The sequence below is a fragment of the Caloenas nicobarica genome, chromosome 1 (genome assembly GCF_036013445.1).
Source record: "Caloenas nicobarica isolate bCalNic1 chromosome 1, bCalNic1.hap1, whole genome shotgun sequence".
In the NCBI taxonomy this organism is placed as follows: Eukaryota; Metazoa; Chordata; class Aves; order Columbiformes; family Columbidae; genus Caloenas; species Caloenas nicobarica.
In genome coordinates this window covers 49,637,773-49,663,827 of record NC_088245.1, presented here as the reverse complement: position 1 = coordinate 49,663,827, position 26,055 = coordinate 49,637,773, and the positions used below count along the sequence as shown (strand labels likewise).

At 38.0% G+C, this 26,055-nt stretch overlaps 1 protein-coding gene across 4 annotated transcripts in view; it reads right to left on the bottom strand.

Moving 5' to 3' along the window:
• Nucleotides 1-570: 570 nt before the first annotated feature.
• Nucleotides 571-26,055, bottom strand: part of ATP2B1 (ATPase plasma membrane Ca2+ transporting 1) — a 65,679-nt gene continuing 40,194 nt past the window's right edge. For 3 of the 4 annotated variants that reach the window (XM_065627105.1, XM_065627103.1, XM_065627104.1), the window contains 16 exons: nt 24,056-24,094; nt 22,834-22,995; nt 20,997-21,211; nt 19,571-19,813; nt 18,014-18,255; nt 15,425-15,662; nt 14,280-14,459; nt 14,109-14,196; nt 13,703-13,809; nt 11,399-11,590; nt 11,009-11,222; nt 10,667-10,878; nt 8,711-8,818; nt 6,655-6,837; nt 6,251-6,337; nt 571-2,012 (listed from right to left, as the gene is read on the bottom strand). In XM_065627105.1, coding sequence (XP_065483177.1) covers nt 1,701-2,012; nt 6,251-6,337; nt 6,655-6,837; nt 8,711-8,818; nt 10,667-10,878; nt 11,009-11,222; nt 11,399-11,590; nt 13,703-13,809; nt 14,109-14,196; nt 14,280-14,459; nt 15,425-15,662; nt 18,014-18,255; nt 19,571-19,813; nt 20,997-21,211; nt 22,834-22,995; nt 24,056-24,094 — 2,822 coding nt within the window. In that variant the 3' untranslated portion in view covers nt 571-1,700. The remainder of the gene's footprint in view (nt 2,013-6,250; nt 6,338-6,654; nt 6,838-8,710; nt 8,819-10,666; nt 10,879-11,008; nt 11,223-11,398; nt 11,591-13,702; nt 13,810-14,108; nt 14,197-14,279; nt 14,460-15,424; nt 15,663-18,013; nt 18,256-19,570; nt 19,814-20,996; nt 21,212-22,833; nt 22,996-24,055; nt 24,095-26,055) is intronic. The other variant, XM_065627106.1, reaches the window with a different exon arrangement.

Below are 26,055 nucleotides of genomic sequence, written 5' to 3'. Positions count from 1 at the left end.
ACACAGAGCTGGAAAAAGAAGGGGAAAAAAAAGTTTAGAACGCATCTCTTCAGTTGCTCTTCTAAACAGTGTTGGACGTAGAAAACATGGGGAAGTACCAGATCAAGTACTGTTCCATCATCCTTTGCTGTTTAAACAATACACTTGAGGCAGACCAGAACATCTTCAGTCAATCACTAGCAGGTCAGTTTTGGTGCACAAGATACTCAGGTGAAGAATGTATTTTCACGCATGCTACATGTCATTTCTCAGTTTCCCCTCATTTAAGTGGTCGGGGTACATTTATTATGCAGTACTCACAGTAAGTCTCGGAGTTTCAGGTAGACCTATTCATTCCCAAGGAGTTTCCTTTTGGCTCAGGTGAAGACTTTTGAGTACCTTAACTTACATTCATTCTGGAGGCAGCCACCGTGATTCCATTTACCCAAAGTACTACTTTTAGTGGGGCTGTTACTATCTTGAAATTGCAGTTTAACTTAACCAGTAATACAAAAGAGTACTTTCCAGTGTTTCCAGTGAATGAGCCGAGGAAAAAAAAAAAAAAAAATCTGTAAGAAACCATCGCTGCAATTTTATTTTAACAAAAGGGCAGATTTATTCATGTTTACAAACAAGTTTCAAAAACAAAAAGGAGAACATGTATGCTACCCACTAACAACCTTTCAAAATGCCAACAGCCCTCATGCTGCATGAAGGATTCTATAGATTAGAAAAAAATCACAGTTCCACTCACAGTTCACCAAGACAGCACTAAACTAACATGTTTAGACAGAAACAAAGGACTAAGATTCCGATGTATTTTGATTTAATCCATTTTGCCCGAGATAACAGAAATATTTCAAGCAAGTTCCATCACATATTGATGTCCTGCATTAAACAATCCTACTAAGTTCTGAACAAAAGTTATTCTGTAAGTTTCTCAAAATTTTTAAAAATTAAACAGTTGTTTCAAAACCATTAAGTAGTAAATGTATTTAAGAAACTAATTAGGACAGAGGCCATAACTTCATTAGAACACCACTGCTCATGTTTTTACAAAGCATTAGTGTTATCTATTTGGCTATTAGTATTAGCAATTTATCTACAATATTTAACAAGGTAAATTGCAGGCAAAATTTAGTACAGTTTCAATAGAAACACCCTTTTCCTGAAAATACAGCAGTATTTGAAGGACTAGTTTTTTTAATTTTTTTATTTTTTTCTCTGCATCATTTATAAGGAAGCTTCCCATCTATGAACAGGAACAAAAAAAGTATCTACAAACCTTGTAAACAGATCTGTATCATTTATAAACATAAATAATCCAAATTATTAACAGCCAACAGCAGAAATTAAAGTATCAATTCAATGATCCAGGGCCTCCTTGCCCTTCCCAGCCTTCCCCTCAGAAAAGGATCATGATTAACTAAAGCTCTGCTAACACACTGTTCAGGACCATTCTTAAGTACAACAGATGATCCACAGGTCACTTATGCCAAGTTACTGTTTATCTGTCAGAGTTCATTATTACTCCCACCCCCAGAAAAGCACCCTCCAGTCTGGCAGAAAGCTTTTTTTTAAAAAAATAAATCTACATTCGTACAAGTGTGTCTTCTGTTGAAGTCCAAGACAAGAATGTCATCTTGTCCATCATAACGTGTGAAGAGACCCAGTTTCAATTTCTTTACAATGCAGCTAGTGTGTTAACATTCAGCTTACAATCAGAGTGATGTTTCCAAACTATGTAGCGGGCTCCCTGGGGATGAAGAGGTAGCAGACTTGTTCATGTCTGTTGTAAGGTGAATTCCACTGTCAACCGCATTGTTATTTTTATTGGGAGAGGGTGGGGGAGTAGAGTTGCGTTTTGTTGGAGCATCGTCTTCAGCATCAGTATCATCAATAAGGGGAATATGAGGCTCGGAGTCTTCTATTCTAAACTCAGGATGCGTCATAAAATTGTGAATTGAACTTCGTGTCTCAGGTTTCTCTAGCCCCTCATACAAGGAGCTACGAAATGCATTCACCACTCGGATCTGTAAACAAAGAAAAAAGGCTGTTAAAATGCTGCAGGTTTACTGGTAATGGCATGGTTCTTATGAGTTTGAATCCACAAACAGCTAGACATGAGTGAATCGAATTTGCATGTGATGCAGTGGAACTTGCAATAAACTGTAAAAAATGAAGAGCATTTCAGTAGAGCACTGCCAGTCTACACAGTAGGAATAAAAATTGTAAAAGTACTGCAAAAAGGTGAAGGGCCTAAAAATTCAGACATGGCACTAGAATCGTTCAATGATTGAACATGGGCAAAGCATTTCCCAGAAGTGAGGCCAACTACTTATTCACAAATTGAATCTCAATGAGTGTTTTATTGGATACTTGGGGAGGTGGAACAGGCAGGGCAGGGAGGGTAAGGGGGGGAGAGGCTGAAAATAAGTTAGAGGATAAAAGGGTTACTAATTCTCATGCTAGGAATTAGGATGTCGACTGACTATGAAAAAGCCAAGCAAGTGTAAGCCAATGTCACAATGACCGGACATTTACGAAGAGTCATGCAAAAAAGGATCCCGCTGTAACAGCTGTAAATATTCGAGTATATAGCCAGTTACCACACTAGAGAAAGTTCCTTACTCAATAGTGATTTGGAAACTTAAAACCAGAACTAGGAAATTGAATATCATATTGTACAATTAAGTAGCCGCGGCAGGTTGCAACTTCGAGGAGACTGTTCAAGTAGCACAAAGTATAAGCAGGTGATTGGCCTTTCCTTGAGTCTTCAATTTACATTGAATTCACGGACGAAGTTTCCAGGCTGAGTATTATTTCAAGTCCTTTCATTGTTTAACTAACATTTTTCAAATCAGAAAGCTAAGTTTACAGAATTCATAAATAAACATTTCAGAGTGAAATTAGACAGAATAAAGTACAGACTCATTTTGCAAATTGTGCTTGTCCAAGTTGACTTGAATTTAAGCTTTTCAAATTGTAATTTGAATGATAGAACCAATTGCCCGCACCTCCCTTCTCCTCCCACGCCACACGAGTTTCCTTAACCAAACTACAGGAAATCAGGATTCATTCTTGAACTGATAAAACAAGTAAGGTTAGGCAGAAGTCAATGACCCCTTTGTCCAACATTTTCATCAAGATACAGTTTCCTCCTTCTGGTAGCACCCTATTCAATTCTGAACATCTTCACTTTAAGTAACCTCAGTAAATCTCCAGCTAAGCAGTTTCAATCCCAAAGCTCCTGTTGTATAGTAAGAAGCAGAGCAACTCTGTATTAAACAAGAACGTACTGTTACAAAACACTAACTCCAATTTAAATATGTTTTTAAGCACAGCCAAGATGACTTGTTTTAAGCTGAGAAGTCATGACTTTGTGCTACCGCAGCATTCCCTGATAGAAAAATTAAAGTGACTTCCAGGTGAAGGAATGAAGCTGGAATATCAAGCAGATCAAGAGCACTGACTTCAAAACAGCTACAATACACCAAAGAACCCCGCTGTAAACACAGAGAAGGGCTCCCCAAAAGCAATGTGCTATCAAATTTATTACCACCGAATCACTGGACGTGATGAAGTCTTAGGTCCTGATCATGCTCTTTGACTTCTAGAAGTAGCATTGTTCCCCCATCCTCACCCCCTCAGAGCACTTGGCACAAAGTATTTTACTCAAAAGCTATCAAGTCCACAGTTTTATACTACAGGTACACAGCTGAGCCCATTAACCATGGCAACCACAGAAGGGAGGAACAATTTCAAGGGGGAGGCCACAACTACCAATAAAAGGAGGACAGGGAATAGTGTGAATGTGCCGGAGAAGTGAAAGATTACAACAGCAGTTGGTACTTTTTACTGTTCATCATACAAAAAACCAAATGAGCACACTGTTAAGGAGTTGGCATGTTACATGAGCTTTAAAAAAGTCCAGCAAGCTGCAGAAACTGTCTTGGCACTTACCAAGAAAACCAGTGGTGACAGTGCCAGACTGAAAGTTTGCAATGCCTTTATTTGGCCTGTTGCATCCCACTGTGCCACTGATTTATGTGGCAAAATGAAATATGACTGCCTCATGGGACTGGTTTTTCATTGCTTACAGATGTTAAGTTAGAACATAAGCAGTAATGGAAAACAATTTTTGGCTTAAAAGGGCACAGCTGTTAATTATCATGGGAAGATAAGCATACCCACAATAAAGACTTGGTTCCCATCCAGAATGCATGCTAAACAAATGGTCTAGATGCTCCTGTGAACCCAGGACCCTTAAAGAGTCCAGCCATGAAGGCAAAAATCAGAGTATGAGCATTTTAAGTTATACTTAACAAGGGAAAGTCTACTGTTTTGAAGGCTTTATTTTCAACTACTCAAGATAATTAAACAAGAGAGGTAACTATAAATAAATTGCATAAGTGAGGAGCAAACAAGACAATTTGTTATGTGTAATTTATACTGTCATTGGGTCTTCCTCATCTTGTACCAGAATAGCAAGGAATGCAGTAAGCACTGCAAATCCTCCTAGCCAGATGGCTGCTTAAGAGTTGCAACCTCACTTCATAGGAACAGCCGAACTATTTTCCAAATGGCTCCAAAAGAGAGACACAATGAAATAACACATCTGCTTCCCATTAATACATATTAGTTATCAAAAGTTGTTCTCCTGGAGGGTGTAGCAGAAGGCTGTACTACTTAATGAGGATCAAAAACTACTTCTCTGCTATTGTAGCTCCGTATCTGCATCGGTCATTCGATGCAATGAGATGCTGCAGTGCCCATGAGATTCTGCTCAAATGGCAGCACGGCATGAAGTTGCTCTCTAGAGAATACTGAATGTCTAATTAATGTTCTTGAGTGCAGTTAGCGATACAAGTTACTAATTAGCATTTTAACTAGGAGATGCAATCCTGTGCATCCTTACTGTTAAATCTACTTTTCATTTCGTCTTCTTCAGGCATGCAAATTTGTGAGCTGAGCTTCTCAATACTGCTGCAAGGTAGGGAAATACCTTTCTCACCCACGGAGGACAAGTACAGAGGTAAATACTTGTGTAGGCTCACACAGGAATTCTGGCCAAGCCAAAAAGAAAAAAAAAAAATCAGGAGAGAACATTTCATTTAAAACAGCTCCTGAAATTAAGGGTCTTCATCCATCTGGTAATCTGAAAGTTTAAAAAGCAGGAGGGGAAAGAAGCCCTTTCAGAGTTATTTTAAAAAACAATTATTTAACCAGTCCCTAGGAAGTTAGAGAAGAAAGTTAAACATGTAATATATAATTAAGATAGAAAACTCTTTCAACAATAGATATTGCTATTAGTATTCAACTACAGCTGTTATGCATCTTCGGGCTCCAGAGTTTAAGCCTACATACACGAGTAATTAAATCTCTAGCCTCTACAGAGAGGAAGGCTGAAACCAAAATGCCACTTAGATCACAATATAAAGAGGGCAGAATTAAGGTGAGACAAACTTTACTTTCACTGATGGCTTACAAACTGCTGCCAGAAGAACCTAGAGAGGAAAAAAACCCTTCGGATTTGAAACTTTCACCACTCAATTCTTAAACCCTTTTTTCCTTTTTATATTAGCTAATTAAGTGTTTCTTCTGACTTGTATGCCTTTTAGAAGCCTTGTTTCACCACCTGAATCCTGATGTTGAGAAAGTTGTGTTGTTCAGTAAAAAAAGGTCCAACAAAAGCAGATGATTCAGAAGTTCCTTACAGGCTACAAAGAAAATGCATGTAGTGCTCCATGTTCTAACTACATTCATATTTTTAGCATACCATTTGCTTTCCCATCGGCTTCTTTACCTTAAGTATCATTTGTGCTGCAGTACAGGGCATCTATTTTTGTTGACCTGGGTCCATGATTATACAGGTAATTCATTTATTCAATGTAAGTCACCCTAAGAGGCATATACTCGAAAATTTACAACAGTTTTCCCATTTTATCTTAAACATCCCCTCTGTACACGAATGGATGAAGGCACAGGATGTGCAGGCTCACAGCTTTCACATTAAAGTCTTTTGTTGAAACTGTTCCACCTGTTCTCAGCCCTCTAAGAAAAAAAAGTCTTGAGGACTCCACTTTGTGGAAGAGCTCTATAAAAGCCTGAACGATGATTTTAAGTACTAAGGAGAAAATGAGAAACGTTAGGTACGTGAATTAGGAAATGTTAATTTCATGCACTTTAGGAACACACACTCACACCCCACAGTAGTAGAAGCAGTAGTAGAGGAAAACACTACATGTGTAGGGGTAGAAATATTTGTTACATCATGGTGCTGGCTGGCGATGGAGGGTTGCCGCCTTAGAGCCCCCTGAATGGTACTTCCACTCTGGAAAGCATTCACTACATCCATCTGCAAGGAATCAGAGATTGTGACAGCTTGCTCAGCAAGAGAGAGAGAGAGAGAACAAGAGAAAGGACCATCTCATCTATAACACACAAAAAGTAAAGAAAAAAGGCACTTTTTTCATAGAGGAGATACATAGGCAAAAGTTGCATTTAGAGCTGAAGAAAACAGAGGACCCTGAGGGATTACACATCCATCTGCACCCCCTTTTGACAGTCTCAGTCGCACCAGCTAGAACTGCCAGCTTAGTCAAAGGACTGGAGATGGAGAAGAGATATTTCCCTCATAACACCCACAGCGCCCTACCTTTTTCAAGACCATACCTGAGTTTGTATCCTGTTTAGGCCCCTAAACCACAAGATCTGACCACGACGCAATTCTCTCTCAGCATGATCGATCTCCTCTACATCCTCTGCTAGTTCTTCTTCAGGAATCTCTTCTTTTTGTGTTCCGTGACCAGCTTCTTTAAGGAATTTCAGACGACTGGTTGGAATTGTTGAAATCAACTAAGAGCGAATGAAAAATATGAATCAGGATTTTTTTTTTAATGTGTCATACCAGACTTAAGGCTTAACATAATATCCTGCATACAATTAGCAAAGTTGAGAAAACAAATTATCTAAGCGGGATAAGTGCATCAATGCAGGGCAATCACTCCAGCTGAACAGCTGCAAAACTGTAAATATCCTTACCACCTCAGCTGAGGTGTGAAATTACACTTGGACTACAAATCTAGGAAACAAAGCATCCTGGCCTGGGACGAAGAATTCCCCTTTAGCTTTACTTGACTATGCCAGGAAGGAGCAATACTGAATCTGCAAGAGCCATTAATTCTGTAGATTGTGCTTGTATCGAGAGCTTTCAGAACTCCATCAGTTTGATAAGCATGATTTTTTACCTCAAGTGAGGACTACATCATTTAACTAAAGTAACCACAGTTAATTTAGAAATATAGAACAGACACGCATTCTTTTGTGACCTGGAAGGTATCAATCCATTTGCAAGGTGAGTGATGTTTCCAAAACCTTTATTCCAAATTGTTACTTTGCTACTTAGTTCATTTATCTTAAATGCAACAAAAGCTACGTATGGTTGTTCCAGTTGTCCTTTTCATCCCCACCTTCAGGGCTATTCTGGTGAACTAGGTAGTTAAGGGGAGTCATCTTTTGATACGTCCCATCTAGCAGAACCAGATCAGTTCCAAGGCTGCTTTCCTTGATCATCACAAACCTAGAAGAGTTTCAGCAGCTGCAGAGGAAAAAGACTGCTCCAAAAGCAAGATAAATAGCCCTTCATGCTGAAATTGCTACTATGAATGCTCCCAGATCACACTTCAGTTTCTACTGTTCTCAGAAAGTCAAAAGCTCTTTGACTTTAATGAGGTGCTAGAGCAGCACAAACTGCAGCAGGCAAGCTTTGCCCTTGCAAGACACTTTGGGTCAAAGGTATTTTGAGCCATCTCAGTTCTCTTCTAGGCTACTTTTAAACCTCAGAGTGACTCTATTTGATTTTTTTTAATAATTAATTTTCCAGAGAACCTTATTAAAAAGCTTGTACTCACTTTTAGAATATGCATCTATGTATGTATTTGTAACTAAAATTCACCCTACCAATTTTCTACTGAAAGCTGAAGTGTCCTTTACAAAATGGAAGGAAAGAAACTGTAACGGAAAACTCTGCATGTGGTATGAAAAGTTTAGACAACTATGTCATTAAATAATGGAAAACTCCATAGCTCTAAAGTTTCATGTAAATAAGCTTGCTGCTTACAAGCACTGTTGTGCATGCAATAGTAATGAAACCCTAAGAGAGGAAAAAGAAATACAAATCAAAATGCAACAGCTTGATAGGTGGGAGAACTTTACAATTATTTCATAATTATGCAAATGAAGATTAAAGAGAAAATAGTTCTGAGCTTTGCTGCATTTCTTGCTACTCCAGGAAGTTTTTAAATCAACAAAATACTAGCAAGTTTAACAATTCTGATTTTTCAAGAAAACCATTCAACACTAAGTTAAATATTCTTCAACATTAACATGTTCATTGCATCTGTATTCTTACAGAGCTTCTTCTAGTACTTATCTGGCTAAAGATATAAGTCCATATTTAGCTACAGGGGCTTCTAATTAAAAGTTACTAAACATAAACCAGCCATAGCATCTAGTTACAAAATGTAACTGATTGACCAAGTCAGCGGAAGGAATATCCAACTAAGAACTTCTAGCTATTGAACTAGTCTATTTTAATTGGTATTTACTGTTCACCTACACATATTCATATAGTCCACTTGAAAGATCTGAATGTTTAAGATAGCGTAATTGTATTTTTCATATATTCTACTACGAATGGATATTTGGCATTTTGAAAAAGTCAGTTTACCTGGCCCCAGAGTAGTGTTCCCATGCCCAGGAAAATGGACCACAGCCACTGTTCAATCGAGAGTTCTGAGCAACTGAAAGGCTTCCCACCAAACTGCACAATAATTATCTGTGAAGAGCAACATCATTAAATACCACCTACCAGAGACCTGTTACTAGAAAACACCCTAATGCTTCGAGATTACTACTGACAACTCTGCATTAGGACATAGTATTTCCCATCTTATTATGCATGCACTTCCACTGTGTCAGCAGTTTGAGAAAGTTTCCAAAGCTAAGCCATCCTCTTATGCTTTTCAGTATTTCAAGAACTACCCATTTAGTTGTTCTTCAGGTCACGCTCAGAAAAACCTATTGACTACTTCTCTTGCATTTCTTTCCCTTCATTTCACAATCATAGTATGAATTCGATGCTACAAATTTATAGTTATTATTTATCATATGAACACCCATCCCAGGACCAAGTTGATTAATAAACTTCTATTAACACAAGTCATAGATCCACAAGACATTTCCGAAATAATTCAACAGAATATTACTATGTATCCTGTCAGAGTTAAATGTCAGACTTGAAATCATCACACTATGATATCTATGTAGCAAGGCCTGGAAGGAGGGGACAGAAATCTCAAAAGCTAAATTAAATGAGCTCCTATTGACTTACCCATTATGACAAGCTGTATAGGCCCTAATGAGCAAGGTATCCCTCTGCATAGGAATTATATGCATGAAAGTCTGCCCTGGAGCAGGGCGGGCATGAAAAGGAGATAGTATTGACCATTAAGTAGGACACCTGACAGCTGAAAAGCCCAAGAGTATCTTCTTTTATTAACACAGAATAAAACACTGAGACAACATCTCAGGAGTTACTTATTTGGGAAGGCATTCAGTCTGTCAAGTTTATAAAGGGAACACAGTTGCAGTCAGGAGTAATTTCTACATATTTGGCTTTGTTTCACAATAACAGTCAGTCTGCTGCATTTGCAACCCTAAAAATAAGAGCAGCTTCTGAAGAAGTATCATCTGAAAACCCCTAAACCTGGGACAATAAGTGAACTAACTTCATGCGCAGCAGAGGTACATACATTTACATTGTTTAAACTGCTATGAATTTGGTCAGCTTCATGGAATCCCAAGTCGAAGGACAAGCTTAAGGCATGAGTTACATCTCAAGTCCAAAATAACTTAAGCCAAAATGAAAAAAAAGTAGTAGTTTACTGATTTGTTGGTTATTTTTTTTCTGATTTAATTAAAAGTTAAGGCCATTTAGAAGGTGAAACTATTTCTTATCAACTATTTTCTTCAGGCTCAATTTTGACTTGGCGTTTCTCAACACCAGTGTGTTAACCCAATCAATTTCAGATAATGCTATTTAATTGGTTAGCATATACTGAGTTAACTAACTAGCTTTTACAGATCTGTTTAGATGTACCAACAGAAAGTCCATAGATATCAGTGTTTTTCACATGAAAATTACACCTAAAGCAGCATCTATAAAGATAACCAATTTCTGCATCAGGAAGATAAAACCTGATACTTAAGTTCCTAAAGCTTATTCATGTCCTAATCTCATTAAGAAGATACCAGGAGTTGTAACTTTTTTATAGTTGTTTAAATGGGCTTTTGTTCAGATGCACAGGCAGATATTAAGAGTTCCGACTAGCGGAGGGAACATACAACTTCTTCACATTTTGTCAAAATACTAGCAAAGATCAAATTGAAGGACCAGAAAATTCACAAGTACTTCTACATTCCAGTTTGGCCAATTTCAAAGAGGTCTTTCCCAAAAACCCTGTCAAGCACCACTTCCAAGTGGTTTATAGCATGTTTGACACTGAAGGTTTTTCACATTGCAGGAATGAAATGCCTGGCACTACCTGATCAGCATTTACAAGGTGAGCAAGTACATCAGTGTACTAAATGCATTTTCCCCCCCACCCTCCAAGAAGTTACTTACCTGCACAACAAATGTCCCCAGAACAATAGAACAGAAGATAGCGTTGTTAAAGATGCCTTCAAAAACGTTTCTTTCACCATGAATTTTTCGGGCATTAATTTCATTAAAAAGCTGCATCATCACAAATGTATTAAATACAATAGTATAATGCTCTGAAGGAGGAGCATGCAGAGGTGCATTTCTTCCACTATCGATATCAAAAATTCTCTCACCTGTGTACAAAAGGCATTTATCAGCAGCATAATTGGTGTCTTTACACACGCACTACAGTAAAACACTAGTTTTAAGAGCACATCTCTGTACAACTTTTATAGTAACTTTGTAAAGCCTCAGTATTCTTACCAGCAAACAGGAGTGTGAAGACCACTACGAGCTGGTAGAATGCATGACCCAAAATGTTCTTCATCATTGTACGAGAAATCAAAGGTTTGTTTCTACCGTAAGGCTTTCGCAACAAAAGAGCTTCAGTGGGTGGTTCTGTTGCCAGGGCAAGAGAAGCTAATGTGTCCATTATGAGATTTACCCACAGCATCTGCACAGCTTTAAGCGGAGAATCCTATAAAGATAGATACATAAACCCTCCAATATAAGTGAACGAATTGCAGCTATTAAAGGCATTTATTACACAACATGGGCATGTTCTTCAGACTAGTATTTAACTGAAAGTTTGAATTAAAGAGTCAAGACATTTTCAACCTTTATAAGCTGAAACAATTCACCACCAGTACATACTTGTGTTATGCATGCTCCTGTAAAAGCAACAATTACTGCTACTACATTGACAGTAAGCTGGAACTGAAGAAATTTGGAGATGCTGTCATACACGTTTCGTCCCCACATAACTGCTTTAACAATACTTGTGAAGTTGTCGTCTGTAAGGATAATATCAGAAGCTTCTTTCGCTACATCTGTTCCAGCAATTCCCTGGAAGAAAAAGAAAAATGCTATGAAGTATAACAGGATGCACTAACTTATATAATAGAATATATTATTATATTCTTGGTCAGCGTTCACTTTGATGCGCCATGTCTGAAGGACTATTTTAATGTAAGCACCTAAAGTTCTACCGAATGAAGTTCTGCTTGCAAGTTCTTCTCGCAAGTTCTTCTCAAGCATGGGAAAATGTAAGCAAAAAAAGGTAACGTCTTTAAAAGAAAGACCTTAATAACAAAAATCCTCAAGTTGATGACAAAGACACTGTATAAGTTTCTCCTGAAGAAGCATTACTGAACCCTGTTCAAGTTTAAGGCCACCAGGTGGTGCAGTACTACAGTTTAGTCTATGTCCTAATGAGTTTACTATATGGATTCCAGCAGTAGCACAATGCATGTGCTCACAACACAGCAGAATGATACACATTACCAAAAACCTTTTGCAGAGGAGCATCGACATTAAACACTAGAATATGCAATGTCATTGCATATGACGTTGCAATGCAATATGACATTCTTAAATTTTAAGCGCCTGGAGTCTTTTTGCCATATGTTGAGTCTCCTAACGTATCTAAACAGTGAGTTCTATGTAATACCTACTTCAAGGATATTTATCTTGCTTTTGGCATTTCAAACCCACGAACTCAATAGCAAATTTAATGATACTTATTCTTGATCCATTATTTTGCCAAGGAAATGAGTCACCTGCACAGCTATGTGTTCACCTTAAAAGGTATCTTTGAATATCATGCAGTAGATGGTATATTTTAAGTGCTATTTAGATAAACAGTTACAGAAACCAGTTTCTTACACAGATAAACATAGATGGCAACTGCAGGAAACATTGAAGTTCTGGAAGATGAAAATAAATCCGCCTGACAGTGCCAAGTACAGCAGCGATCCAATAGCAGAAAACAGATACTCATTAAAACAAGACTGTTACAGTCTAGAGAACAGTTCATGTGTAGCTGTCAAATTTGTAAGTTATGCTTTTGCAAAATGCTCCTTGAAAATGACATGAAAGTTCTTCTTGTTTTTTTCTTCAAGATTAGCATCTGAGTCAGTGCATCTGCATGTGGTATAGGAAGAATATGGTCTTATTTTTTCCTTCAAATGCTCAATAATGAGTTTTTAAAGATTAAAGTGACCTACTAGTACCAAACTATACCTTTTCAGCTCAAGACTGAGGAGGCATCTTGAGGCAAGAGGAAGCTTGAGGAATCTATCTTATAGTGTTTTGAAAGAGACAGAAGCAAGCTGAAGCCTACATACTTAAGTCATGAGCGTATCTAGTGTTAACACTTGAAGAAAAGTTTGTTTTAGAGCCTGCAATAAATTAGTCCTTAATACAAGGTAAATCTAGGCTAAGAAGTTCTACCCCCAGCAGTTAATTTTTTTGGATTCTGTGCAAGACTTTGTTTGACTACTATTTAAAAGAGTGTTCGAGAATTTAAATTGAAAAAGCCAAGTAATCTAAGGAACCATCCATACAAATTCATATCCTAGATTGCCATAAAATGCTCTTACTTCAGTTGCATTAGAAATGTCTCTTAGTATAACTTCAAAAGCCATGTTAAACATCAACTGGCAGTCTTCTCATTACAGTCTCCCTATTCCTATGCATAGTTTCATGGAAAAGAGATGAGTAAGCTCATTCGATATTGTGTATAAACTTTACTGAAAGTCAACATAGTATGCTATTTACCATCTAAAGTCATTTTGCCATATGTTGAACAAATCCCATTTCAGAAACCTTCAGTATCAGTAATTTTGCTCCTACATTTTGCAACAAGCCTTTGTGTAAAAAGGTTTTGATCTGCAAGTGACCAGGGATTTCCAGTTTTTAAGTTTTATTCAATGGCATATGCCATAAGGGCATTTTCCATCAAATAAAAACATGGTTAAGTTGGAAGACTGAGGAAGGAGAAAAAAGTAATTAGTATTAAGTGTAAGAGATGTTGAATCCATTAACTTGTTTATATATTAGGCTCATGAAACACGCAACATTGTTTAATCTTCTTTTAAGTGATTTGATAGGCTATTTTATCAAAATAGATTTCCAAAATACTGAAGATCAAAAAAAAAAAAAAAAAAAAAATCGTACCATAGCAAATCCAACATCTGCCTTCTTCAGAGCTGGACCATCATTGGTACCATCACCAGTTACTGCTACAACTTGCCTCTGTTCAAAGACAGTGCTGTCAATTATACCTAAAATAAAATGACATCTTGATGTTACTGTTCAAAACTGACAACACAGCACAGATTAAACCTGAAAGAGAAACCCAGTTTTGTCTTCCTCAGAGTCATCAAAAAAAAAAAAGTCACAACAGATAGTTCTAGTTGGCTCCATTTCTCAAGCGGAGACAAAAAAAAGAGAAAAAAATACAGTTGGTAAATCAAGACACCCTCATAGGCACTACCCACTGCTCAGTCCTAGAGTTTTTTCTAGAAGTAAGAAAAATTTAAAAATCTAGCTTTACTTAAAAGGTCAGATAATTTTTAGTTACCTTTTACTAGAGTGTGTTTGTCAGTGGGAGAAGATCTTGCAAGAACCCGAAGCTTTGGCCAAATTTTATCTATTCGCTCTTGCTCTATCTGCAAAAGGAACATTGGTTATATTTTACAGTTAGGACACTTGAAATATCTGATGAGCTACTTTACACCGTCAGTGTGCTTACCTCTCCTTTTTCATTGCGTATTCTCCTGTTAAAGTCTTTGCCCTCTAAACACAGGAAATCTTCACCAGGATTCAGAATACCACATTTTAATGCAATAGCACGAGCAGTGTTAATGTTATCACCAGTCACCATACGTACAGTTATGCCTGCACGTTGACATTTTTTTATTGCATCAGGTACCTGTAAGAAAAAAAGAAAAAAAAAAATCACAGAAGCTCAGAGACTGTACATTAGCTGAATAAATCTAGACATGTAAGTGAAACAAATGTTTTTGGCTCAACCCAGGATAACTCTTATTTTAAGATCAAGACTGCTGTTGTGGAACATTTAAAAAAATTAAGTAGCTTACCATACTTATTTTCCTGAAAAAGACAAAAATGTCCATTTCGGCAGAGGGGCCGTGTTGTTGTTATATCATGTGCCTTCCTTCCCCCCTTCATTTTTCAAGTACTGCAGTATTCAAAAATACCACAAAAACCCTCATGACATATTAGGCTGTAGTATTCAAAGGTACGGAAGTACTGGCTTTTCATTTATGATTATCTGAAATAAACTACAGCTCACACTCCACTACTTCACCCATGACTCTTACTATGAAGTGATGATAGTTCAAATCAGACTGGAGTTCCACTTACGTGTGGCATAAAAGCTTTCACTATTGAAAAATACTGTCCTCCTTAGACCTCAACTACAAGCCAGACTCCTTACCTCAGTTATCATGGGGCAAACCCCCCTCTCCATTATTCCCCATGAGAAGCTGTCAAAAAGCACAATGGGTACTATTATCCTAAACAATACTCATAATACTCCAAGTGGTAAAAACCCCCCAAAAACCAAAACAACAAAACAACAACAACAAAAAACACCAAACAAAAAAACCCCCACAAGTTATTCCATCTACTGAGACCCTGCACAGTAAGCGCTTGAAGTCATTATTTTGTACAGAGCTCCAGTAACACAGCATAAGTGACATTAAGAAGTTTTAATCTGCTTTTATATACTTTCCCCCCAATAAAATTAGATTTATCAACTATGCTTAAGGCATACAATAGCCATTCATTTGCTTGTACTCTCTGCGTGACAAACAACAACATGAATACAGATCCATTGTAACAGAATCACTGCAGCTCAGTCAGTGACCCTACCTCAGGTCTCACAGGATCTTCAATCCCAACAACAGCAATGCACGTCAGACCAGTAACAATATCATTTTCATTGTCCCATTCCGGCTCAGGTTCCCCTGCTGGGAAGTCTCTGAATGCCAGGCAGATGGTTCTGAGCCCTTCAGAAGCCATTGGCTCAATTACAGTTTTCACGATATCATCGCGGTCCCTAGGTCTAAATACCTTTGGTTCTCCATTAGCACTCAGTATTTTGAAGCACCTGAAAAGGAAGGTTTAAAGAGTTATCAAATTTTAATCAGAAGTTCAGCCCATTCAATGGCTTATTAGTCAACTCCATTAAGTTTCCACAAGCTTTATTTTCACTAGACTCACATACACACAAAAAAGCCAATAGCAGCATCTCTAAGGTAATCTCCACACACAATCTCTTCCCAGTTGCCGAACGTATTAGCTGTAGAAAGTTAACTAAGCCAGTCATCCTAGGATGAAAATAATGTCCAATGAATTTAGAACAGAAACATTAGTTACCTCCCAGAAGTACCCATTTCTCCATTGTATTAAACTGACTGGTGTCTACGCTGGTTTAGTCAGTCAATCCAGTTTCAAGTTCAACAAAAGAATCCCTCCTTGTTAACAGTTACACAAGTCTCAGAAGTACAGCATGCTTCCAGAACATGGAACAGCTCTGTACTCAACTTGCAGCACTAAAAGCAAATTCTGGTACTGCTGTCCTTAAAAGTGTTCAAGTTTGCTCCCCTCCGCCACCCACTCCAAGTACAGAGAATCCAGAGAGCATCTGGCATAGAGTCCTTAATGTGAAGTATTAAATTGCAAACAAATACTTAAATCTTATTTAACTGTTTGTATAAGAGACTAGATTCAACACTATGTACTCTGGCACTTGAACACATGCTCTTTTACTTGTGCTCCTTCATGCCAAAGATGCCACTGCTTTCACAGACAGCATACGTACTTTACCGATATTGATGCCATGAATATAATAACACTACCAAATATTTCACACAATAAATTTAGTCTTGTTCATCTGAATCCTTAGCAAAGTTTTGCCACAAAACAATGCTAAAAGCACTTGTTTTACAAATCAGTAATAATGTGGCACTGAAAAAATATAATTTATGACTTTTTTTAAAACATAAAGTTCAGAACTGGCACTGACTTCTAGGCTTATTAGTGGCTCATTTGCATCTTATAAATATTCATGTTTAAGCTTTCAATGCTCAAAAATAGTCATCAATGGTATAATAAGGAATGAGCAACACAATTGACAAACCAGGTTACAAGCTCTGAGATTAATTTCTGGCACTGCACAGGTAGCAGGTAGAGAAAGTGGCTTATGATAAGACTTTTTCCTAGTTGGTGCATACTCTGAAACAGTTTTGGAACTACAGCTATTCCAATAGTAACCAAATCGGTCTAGGTTTTCTTGTTCTTTGCCAAATGCCCTTATTATTTATTTTCTTATCTCATTTATGAAGCCAAATGGACCATATGAGTTAAAATGAGTTCTAATGAGCTAAATGAGTTCTGGCAACTTCTACAGTTCAACTGCTCAATAAGATAGTAAGGTACAAAATACTTCTGAAAGTAGAAGTAATTCAAATATATTCACCTATGAGACTTGGCTTAAAAACTGGCTATGAAAAAATTCCCACGTATATTTAAGTTCTGTGTCACAAGGAACAAGAGTCCTTTAAAGATTGACCTTTTGTTGTCAGCACTAAGTTGAGGAGAAGGAAGATTTAATAGTTTTTCTTTAGTGCACTAGTATTTTCCTAGATAATGAATTGGGGGGGCTAGTAGCAAGCAAAAATGTATGTGCTGCTCAGGCTAGAAATAGGGTGATGTTGGAACCAAAACTAGACTGGTTACAAATGGTGTTCCTAGGTAACATGATGCATACATATTTGACTTCTCACCTAGTGAGGAGTTACCAGAGCTTTCTTCACACCTAGAGGTTTGTCCCAGTGGGGACTAAGCTCTCACTAATAGTCTAATCTCATGGATAAGGAAGTATTTTGCTTTCTCACATTAAAAACCCTTAAGTTTCTCAATTGGTCAAGTTCAATCTCCTGTTAAAATGATCAACTTAAGACACCAACTTGCACAGTCTTTTAAAGTTAAAAGTAATCACTTTTCAAAGGCATGAGCCCTTCCTGGAATTTAGGCATATCAGCTGTTGGGACTTTACTGAAAGATGGGTGAGCGTTTTGATCAACCGCATCTAAAATGAAAACAGTTCAACTAGAGAACAGAATAATTCATAGATGCTTTCCTGTATCAGAGCAAAGTTCACAAGTTAAAATTAATCACAACCAGCTCTTTTTCTGGGGGGGTCGGGCTGAGGTGTGAGAATTAAAGTAACTGAAATGCTAATTGCCCGTCTTACAGTAGAAAGTCAAATGATTGAGGTAGAAAAGCTGGGAAGCTGGCTGCAATCACAAGGGTATAGGACTGCAGCGCTTGTTTGTCAATAGGCGACAGAAATATTTCACAGACTATGGCACAAGTATGTTTAGCATTTCAGTCTCCTCACCTATCACAGCATTTAGCCAAATTTAAGTGCTGAATGACAATAGTAGTTGTTCTTACTTTTTGAGAACTATCTCAGAGGCACCTTTACTGAATATCCGGAAACTGCCATCAGAGTTTTTTAACACAGTACTCATAGATTTTCTAACAGAGTTGAAGGTGTACACTTTGTACAAATCCTCTTCTGGTATCTCATTTCTTACGTCCTGATAATCACGTTTTAAATCCAAGAGCAATCCCAGCAAGGCACATTCAGTTTTATTTCCAACATGACGGGGTAGGCCACCTTCTTTTTCAGGAGGCTGCAAGAAGAACAAGAACCTCCACTGATTAGAAAGTTAACGTATAAATCACTGAAGTAAAGCATTCAGAAAACAAGGAAGCTAAGAGCAAACTTAGGTCTGGGATGGGGAATTTTTACTTTTGCAATGATTACTCTACGAATTCCTGTGAGCCATGAGCCAAAGTCATACTGCTGGCTTTTGTAAGTGACTTCTTCTGTACCTGTTTAGGATTTTTCAGTCCCTTTCTCAGACCCAAATATCACCCATTACGTTTGTATCGAATCCCCACATGACATTTCTAAAAACGCATTTTCCATTGCTTGAAATGTCTACCTAATCAATTGAGAGTAGTCCCTGAATAATTATTTTGCATTTTAGAAGTGCGGATAAGTTTAGTTAAACTGATTTAAGCAAGCTAAATTGCATTATTTCTGCAAAATTAAAGTATCCTCTCCTGTAATAACTCTTCCTCAATGACTTAGACTACAATCACATCACCTGTTAGCCTTCTACTGAACAAGCTAAGTCTTTAATCTTCTTAAGTCTCACTACAAGTTCCGTTTTCCAGGCCATGGCCTATTTAACTGAAAAGAGTTCAGAAACAAGTTTCCAACCTGTTAACACCAGAACAAGTTTCTTATGTCAGCAATGCAGAATCTGCACATAGTTGTGCTATAAGTCAAATATTTCAAGATATTTCTGAGGTTATATAGCTATAACATTGCAGAATAGTTTGTAGCAAAAATGGCAGAAGCAATTTCTCAGCCTGAGATGCCTCAGGCAGCTAGAGCTGAACTATATTAATCATAAATCAGTGATCCATTTTCGTTATTCAGAGCTGCAAGTTCTTTGGTTTGGCTGTACTGAATACTCAAACCTTCAAAGTGTTCACTTTAATGTGCAGTTTGAGATGTCTAGGTCTGGGCTCCTGAGTACAAGAGACATGGACATCTAGCAGTGAGTCCAGCCATGCTTTTACATGTTTCCTTTGAAGTAGTACTCAAATTGAGCCAAGATGCTCTTCGAGTAAGGTAAACAGCCCCACTTACAAAAACAAATTTAGACACAATCGTGAACTTAAAGGAAGTTATCTTCCTGAGATGGTATCTTTGAATTATCAGTTCAAAACTTGAATTATCAATTCTAACTGAAATAAACTATTTTTGAAGTTTAGTCTCAATTGAACAGTTGAGCAATTTGCTGCAGGTACAGAATACCTAACACTGCATTTTGCCACACACGCTTAACTGCCTACTGTGTGGCCACCAGACAATTTGCATCTTTTTGCGGAAGTTGTTTAGTTACCTTGATTAGAATGAAGAAATCCACTTACCAGTATTTTGGAAGTATAAGCACAATTAACAGAAATTCCTGTGACAAGGTAAGCCATAGTTTTCTCTGGAATAGCTTCTGGTTCTGGAATTTTTTTATAATGTTTTTCATTGATGTAGGCTTGGACCACTGTCATTCTGTTCATGGTCAGTGTTCCCGTTTTATCTGAGCAAATAGCTGTTGCATTGCCCATTGTTTCACATGCATCCAGATGTCTCACCAAGTTATTATCTTTCATCATTTTCTAAGAAAATAAAAGCAGTCAACAGCTATCCATGACCATTACTTCACATTTCAGAAATTCATATTTAGGGTGTCCTGTCTTATACAGCAGTTTCAGAAGACACTCAGACTTTAAGTTATCTGGCAACTTACAGAGGAGGAATTTGTAGTTGCCACATTCTGTAGGAATTCTTTTAAGTCTATTATGTCACAGTAAACTTCATTTTTGCACAAGGTTCATAAATACAGTCTTAACCTCCTGTATCTGCATGTCACACTGATGCTGTTCAGACTGTCATAAGCAAATAGTTTATGATGATATTTAGAAACAGGAGAGGTACAGATTGAGCTTCACTAGATACAACACTAAAAAAGTCTGCTTACAAGAAAGATCAAGTAAGCTATGTGACAGACCTACCCAAACATCAGATGATATGTATTTCAAAGATGCTAGAGTCAGACTTAGAATCAAATACAAACGTGAAGCGTAATATTTGGACTAAGACAGTGAGTACTACACCAGTTTCATACATCAAAATACCACTTTATATTCTTTATTTAACAGGTTTGGATAGTATTTTAACTTTAAAGAGGCAGTAACTTTAAATGATACAACACTAAGGCCACTACTAGTTTATGCTGTAAGTTATTAAGTTTTAGAACACAACCTAAACAGCCATTGTCTTTACAATTAGATTTTCAGATCTCTAACCAGTCCCAGCATTCTGAAGCAATAAGAAATTAAGAGAATAAAGAGCATGAGTTGAAAAACATGCTGTATAATAAATAGAAAGCTACATGTTCTACATTCAGTCCTCACGAAGAACATATCTGGAAGCCTACCTACAAAAGGTAGTAGTTGCTTAACACTTCAGTTAGGTAGAAGTTCAGGTTTACAGAAGAGTTTGTTATTTAAAAAATCTAACACGTCTATTTATTAAAAGTAAATGCTATGTTATGAGCTAAACCCATTCATCTTTACTTGGTGACAACAGGCTGTCACTGCTCACTGTTCATGTTAGTGTGTATTCAGAAGTTAAGAAAAATACTGCAGCAGATTTCTTGTGCAGTTCAGGGAAACAAGAAATGCTTCTCCCCACAGTCTGTTACATGTATGTTATGCAGCATATCTCAAAAACTGAGATTTTACAGCTGATTAATACACCCGCCTGCCTTTAAAATCTGTTCCCCATCTGTCCACTTACCTTAACAGAGTAAGCCAGAGATATAGTGACTGCAAGTGGAAGACCTTCTGGTACTGCCACCACCAAGACTGTAACTCCAATAATGAAGAACTTCACAAAATACTGAATATAAATTGGTGTACATTCAGCAAGCCAAGGTCTCTTCTGAACCCAGAAGGTATCAATTACAAAATATAACACAAGGATAATGACTGTGATCGCAGACATCAACAAACCTTGTGAAAAAGAGAATTAACAGTTTCAGAAATTATCTCAAATGTGTGGCAATAGAGACTGTGGATAAGCCAAGTGCAAATACTTCTCTCTTTATAGAAGTTAGCTTATAATTAAGATTTTAAACAGGCAAGTCAGGAAACATTTAGGTCATTCTCAAAGGTGTTCCGACTTCCAATGGAAGTATTTCCTCATGTGTTTCACCTAGAAACTTCTAAAATATTTTTTTCCTCCCATTTAATTGAAAAGTGTAGATCTAATTATGAAGAGCAGAGACCAATACGTAAAGTCAATTGACTAAGCAGAATAAGAACCAAAATAATTCAGCAGGCCTTCAGCGATTGTACTGCTGACTTATTCAGTAGAGAAAGCTGCTGACAGTCTGTACCCTGCTTCCTGCTGAAGGTGGGATTAAATACAGCAGCTAAGCACAGTGTTCAGTGAACTGGGAGTAACTGGGAAGACAAATCAGAACTGCTGTTAGCAAGCCGAGCGGCACAGTTAAGGCACTGCATGAAAACAGTGAAGGTAAATGGAGCTGCCTGGAATAAAGGAACAGAAGTCACTGAAGTGTCAGCTCTTTACAGAAAAAAGCTTCAGCGTGTACACTGTCCCAAAGCAGTAGGACAGAAAAACACATACATGAAGTAGATGAGCAATTAAGGGCGTGTGGGGAATTACAGCAGGTCAGAAGATGCATAAAGGAAAACAAGAGCTCTTAATTATGAAAGACGTAAAAGAACTGTTGGATAATAACAGTATTTCACATACCCTGGAACCTTTTTTCAACATTTGTTAGTACAAGTTTCTCTGAAAAATTAACATTGCTATACGTAACTACGGAGTGCTAAAGCTAAAAGTTTAATTGCATTGTCCTTAACACCATAACTGCCTTATGAAGACAGCCCCTTTTGAGCTGTGGGCTGGGCTACAGGACTTCTAGAAGTTCCTTCTAGCCTAAATCTTTCAACAGTTCTACATGGATCTAAATAAATCCTGAGATATTTGAATTAAAGCTCTATATACTAGAAAATAGACCCTAAAATTTACACTGGACTTCATTGTTGTTTTAGTGTACTTCCAAGAAGCAACAGTTTACCAAATGTTTTCACAAGACAGCTGAATCATAGCTGAGAGAAGAGTAAGAGAAGCTAAAGGATAGTAGAAAGTCAATAATGTTATGTATCAGCAAGGCATATATTAAGTGGAAACTCCTAAGCCTCTGGAAGTACCAGAGATAACCTGGTTGACCCTACCACATCTTCCAGACTTCATTAAATGTATAGTTCTTCAGGCAAATCACTAAATGCCATACCTTATCTAAAAACATCTTTCATAACAGTTGGCCAATGTTATGAAGTTGGAATTTTCTCTCCCAGAAGCTGACACTCTAAAGTCTGAGTCTATTTATATCAAGGAAAAATAAAAGTCATCCATATGACAGTCCGAGAAGCCATCAGCATGCTCGGGCATGATGGCATACTTGCATGCATTGGAATTTGGCACTTAAACTAATCAAACCACTCAAGGCTAACTACTTAAGCTATCCCCTCACAAACTATGCATGTTCCAACTTTATTCAAATGTAAGACGTCAATATAAGGAGGGTACCGATACATCATACCTGCTTTGCCAATCTGAACTGCAAGCTTTGTGAGTTTCCCTTGAAGAACCGACTTCTCTTTCTTTGGCAAGTTTGCTCTCTTCTTGTCTTTCTCATCTCCGTCCCCACCATCCTCACTCTTCAGTGGCTGCATTTCCATGGCTGCACCATCCTGAGCTTTAGCTGGAAGATCAAATAAAGTTTAGCCATTGAGGAGTCCCCAAAACAATGATACTTAAAAAGCTTCGTAACACCAGGTGCCGCTAAACACCAGTACCATGTAGTACCTTGTGTCCAGAGATGCCACACTACACATGAATGTTTAAACAAGTTTATTGAGTGTAGGTGCCCAGGTGCTGGGAGCAGGGGAGCTGCAGCCTGTGGATAAGACCACGGTGGGGTAGGTTGTCCCCCTGCAGCCCACTGGGAACCACAGAGAAGCAGAGATCCACACTGCAGCCCACAGAGGACCCCATGCCACGGCAGTCAGATGTGCCCTAAAGGAAGCTGCAGCCTGTGCCAGAGCAGGCTCCTGGCAGGAGCTGTGGCCCATGTGGGAGACCCACGCTTGTGCAATCTGTTCCTGAAGGACTGTACCCTGTGGGACAGGCTTACACTGGAGAAGTTCATGAAAGACTGTATCCCATGGGCGGGACCTCACAATGGAACAGGAAAGAGCATCAGGATGAAGGAACAGCACAGACAAGTCTTACAAACTGAGCAAAAAACACTGTTCCCCATCCCCCTGCACTCCTCAGAGGGAGAAAATAGAGCAGCTGGGAGTGAAGTTGAGCCTGGAAGGAAGGGGAAAATGGGGGGAAGATGCTTTTAGTTGTTTTTGTTTCTCACCATCCGACTCTATTTTATTTGGCAATAAATTAATCTTCCCCAAGTTGAGTCTGTTTTGCCTGTGAAGAACCCACAAGCTTCTCCTCCTGTTTTCTGCCCCATCGTGCTGAGGAGAGGAAGTGAGCGAGCAGCTGAGTGGGCATCTGACAGCCAGCCAAGTAACTCAGCTCAACAAGACAGCTTGAAAATCATTGGCAAAGTTTACTTTACCACTGTTGAGACTACCAAGTTCATTTAAACATTTGTTCTGGGCAGATTCACTTACGCCATCTTTAGCATAAGCACTTTGGATCTAAATATTCAATATGCTTTTTCATAGGAAAGTATGCATTCATTACATACATTCTCAGAAAAAAAGGAACTTAAAAGAAAGGATCAGAGAACCTGCATTTACCTTTGTTTCGGTTTTCAACAGCTCCATCTTGCTTTTTACCTGTCAGAGAGGGGAACAAGTTGCATTTTAAATTCGCTGTGCGGAGTTCATTTCAGTTCATACATTACCATACGCTGAAACAAGGAACTGCATTTTTAAAAGACAGTGTAGAACAAACTGGAGATGAGTGCTGACATAACTGAGGCTTGAAAAGCATAAGTCAGCTCTCAGAAAAAGCTTGTGTCAGTCTTTTGGACTTCACTTTTCCCATACAAGATTGCTGCTGTGTTATGCTACCATAATTATGTTTGCACAAATTACTGATACAGACATGTATTACTTGTGAGGAAAGCTTTTAAAAGGCTTGCTTAAATATTTTTCTAGAAAGGAAATTTGTGACATTGAAGTGATTCTGGTGGCCTCAGTCTTACTCTCTCTTCTTCCAGCACTTGGCAACTACATCTGACTGCTACTGTAAAAGAACTGTAGGAACTCACTTCCAGAATCAGTGTTTTTGTACAACATTGCAGAAGCTACTGTAGTATAAAATATTTATAAATCCACACCAAAGCTTAATGGATGTACATCACTGGATTACTGGATCTATGCTAACCCTATTTACGCAAGCATGAACATAATCTGTTGGCAACATACCAATATAACACCGCTAAGAGAATAGTTCAAGTTCATAATAAAATACAGCTCCTACCTCTGTTCAGAAATTGAGTTCAACAAGAGATCATAAAGAAGGACAGTGAAATAATGAAAGAAATTAATGAGTAAAACATTAAAGGTAACTACAAGACCATCACATGCAGCTTATTGGGGTCAGGGGGGAACCCTACCTATTTTTGTTTGGATTTTTGAGTAAAAAGGCTTAGATACTACCTTGAGAAGTGACAAACTTTTCTCCTAAATAGAGAAAGCAAGGGTTATGGTTACTATTTGCAATAACCTGAGATGAAAGCACAAAATTGATGGACTTAGAACAAAACCCAGAATTTTTCAGTCTCGCTGGTAATTTGTTAAATCTTCAGCCTCAGGTTAAGCAGACTGAGATGCATGAGAGTACTCAAGTAGAAGAAAATCAAATTGTGAAGCAGCCTGTCTGGCATGGCATTTAATACCTCCACTGCCTTATTATTGTAGACACAGTCTGACTTCTACACACAAGATTTCCCCCTCCAGGCATCCTCAATACAGCTGAGGAAGGAAAAAAAACATGTTCACCTTCTCCAGAAGATGCCACTTCAGACTTCTTAAGAACTCATCATTGTCTCCTAATTTAATACTTGTTCTTTCCTAGTTCTCCTTTCCCTCTTACGAGAGCAAAGTTCTACACTTTAGTTACTTCTAACTCCTTGCACATACATTTGCTTTCAGCCTGAACCAAGCCATTCACAGCCAACTAAAAATAGCCACTTTAATCTTCTTAGCAGTCACAGAGAAGCTAATTTAGTTTAACCTGAGTTTTACCAAGGAGAATCTTATCAGGCACCTAACTTAAAGGAAAGAGGAAGTTGTCTGTCTTGGAAGACAAATAACCCACAGGTGTTCAAGCCCTAGGGTATACCAAAACACGACTTGCCAAAAAGACTTCTGCTTATAGAATAATATACACTGGCAGAATATTAACAAAAGCTATAATCTTCTCCGTATCTCCTGTAGCAGCTGGTGCTGTTGCTTGCTTCGTTATCCTTCCTCTGTAAGGGAAAGAGCAAAGGATGGACACTGTTTTACACTAATCCCTGTAAGTGTTGCAGGTGAAATTTTACTCTTTGTTACCGCACTTTAGCTTGAAACTAATTTTGAACTTTCAATTCTTGTAACTTCTGAAGAAACTTACTAAGTTTCAAGAAGGGTCAGAACTGTAAGTATTTGTAGGTTAGGACAAGAAGACAAGAAGTACAGTTCAATCCTAGTTGCTGCACAAAGCACACTTTTCAACAATTGCCTCTTTATTTGGAAGGCACCAGGATTCCTAAACACATTTCTGTATGGCTTTCCATTTACAGCTTTCC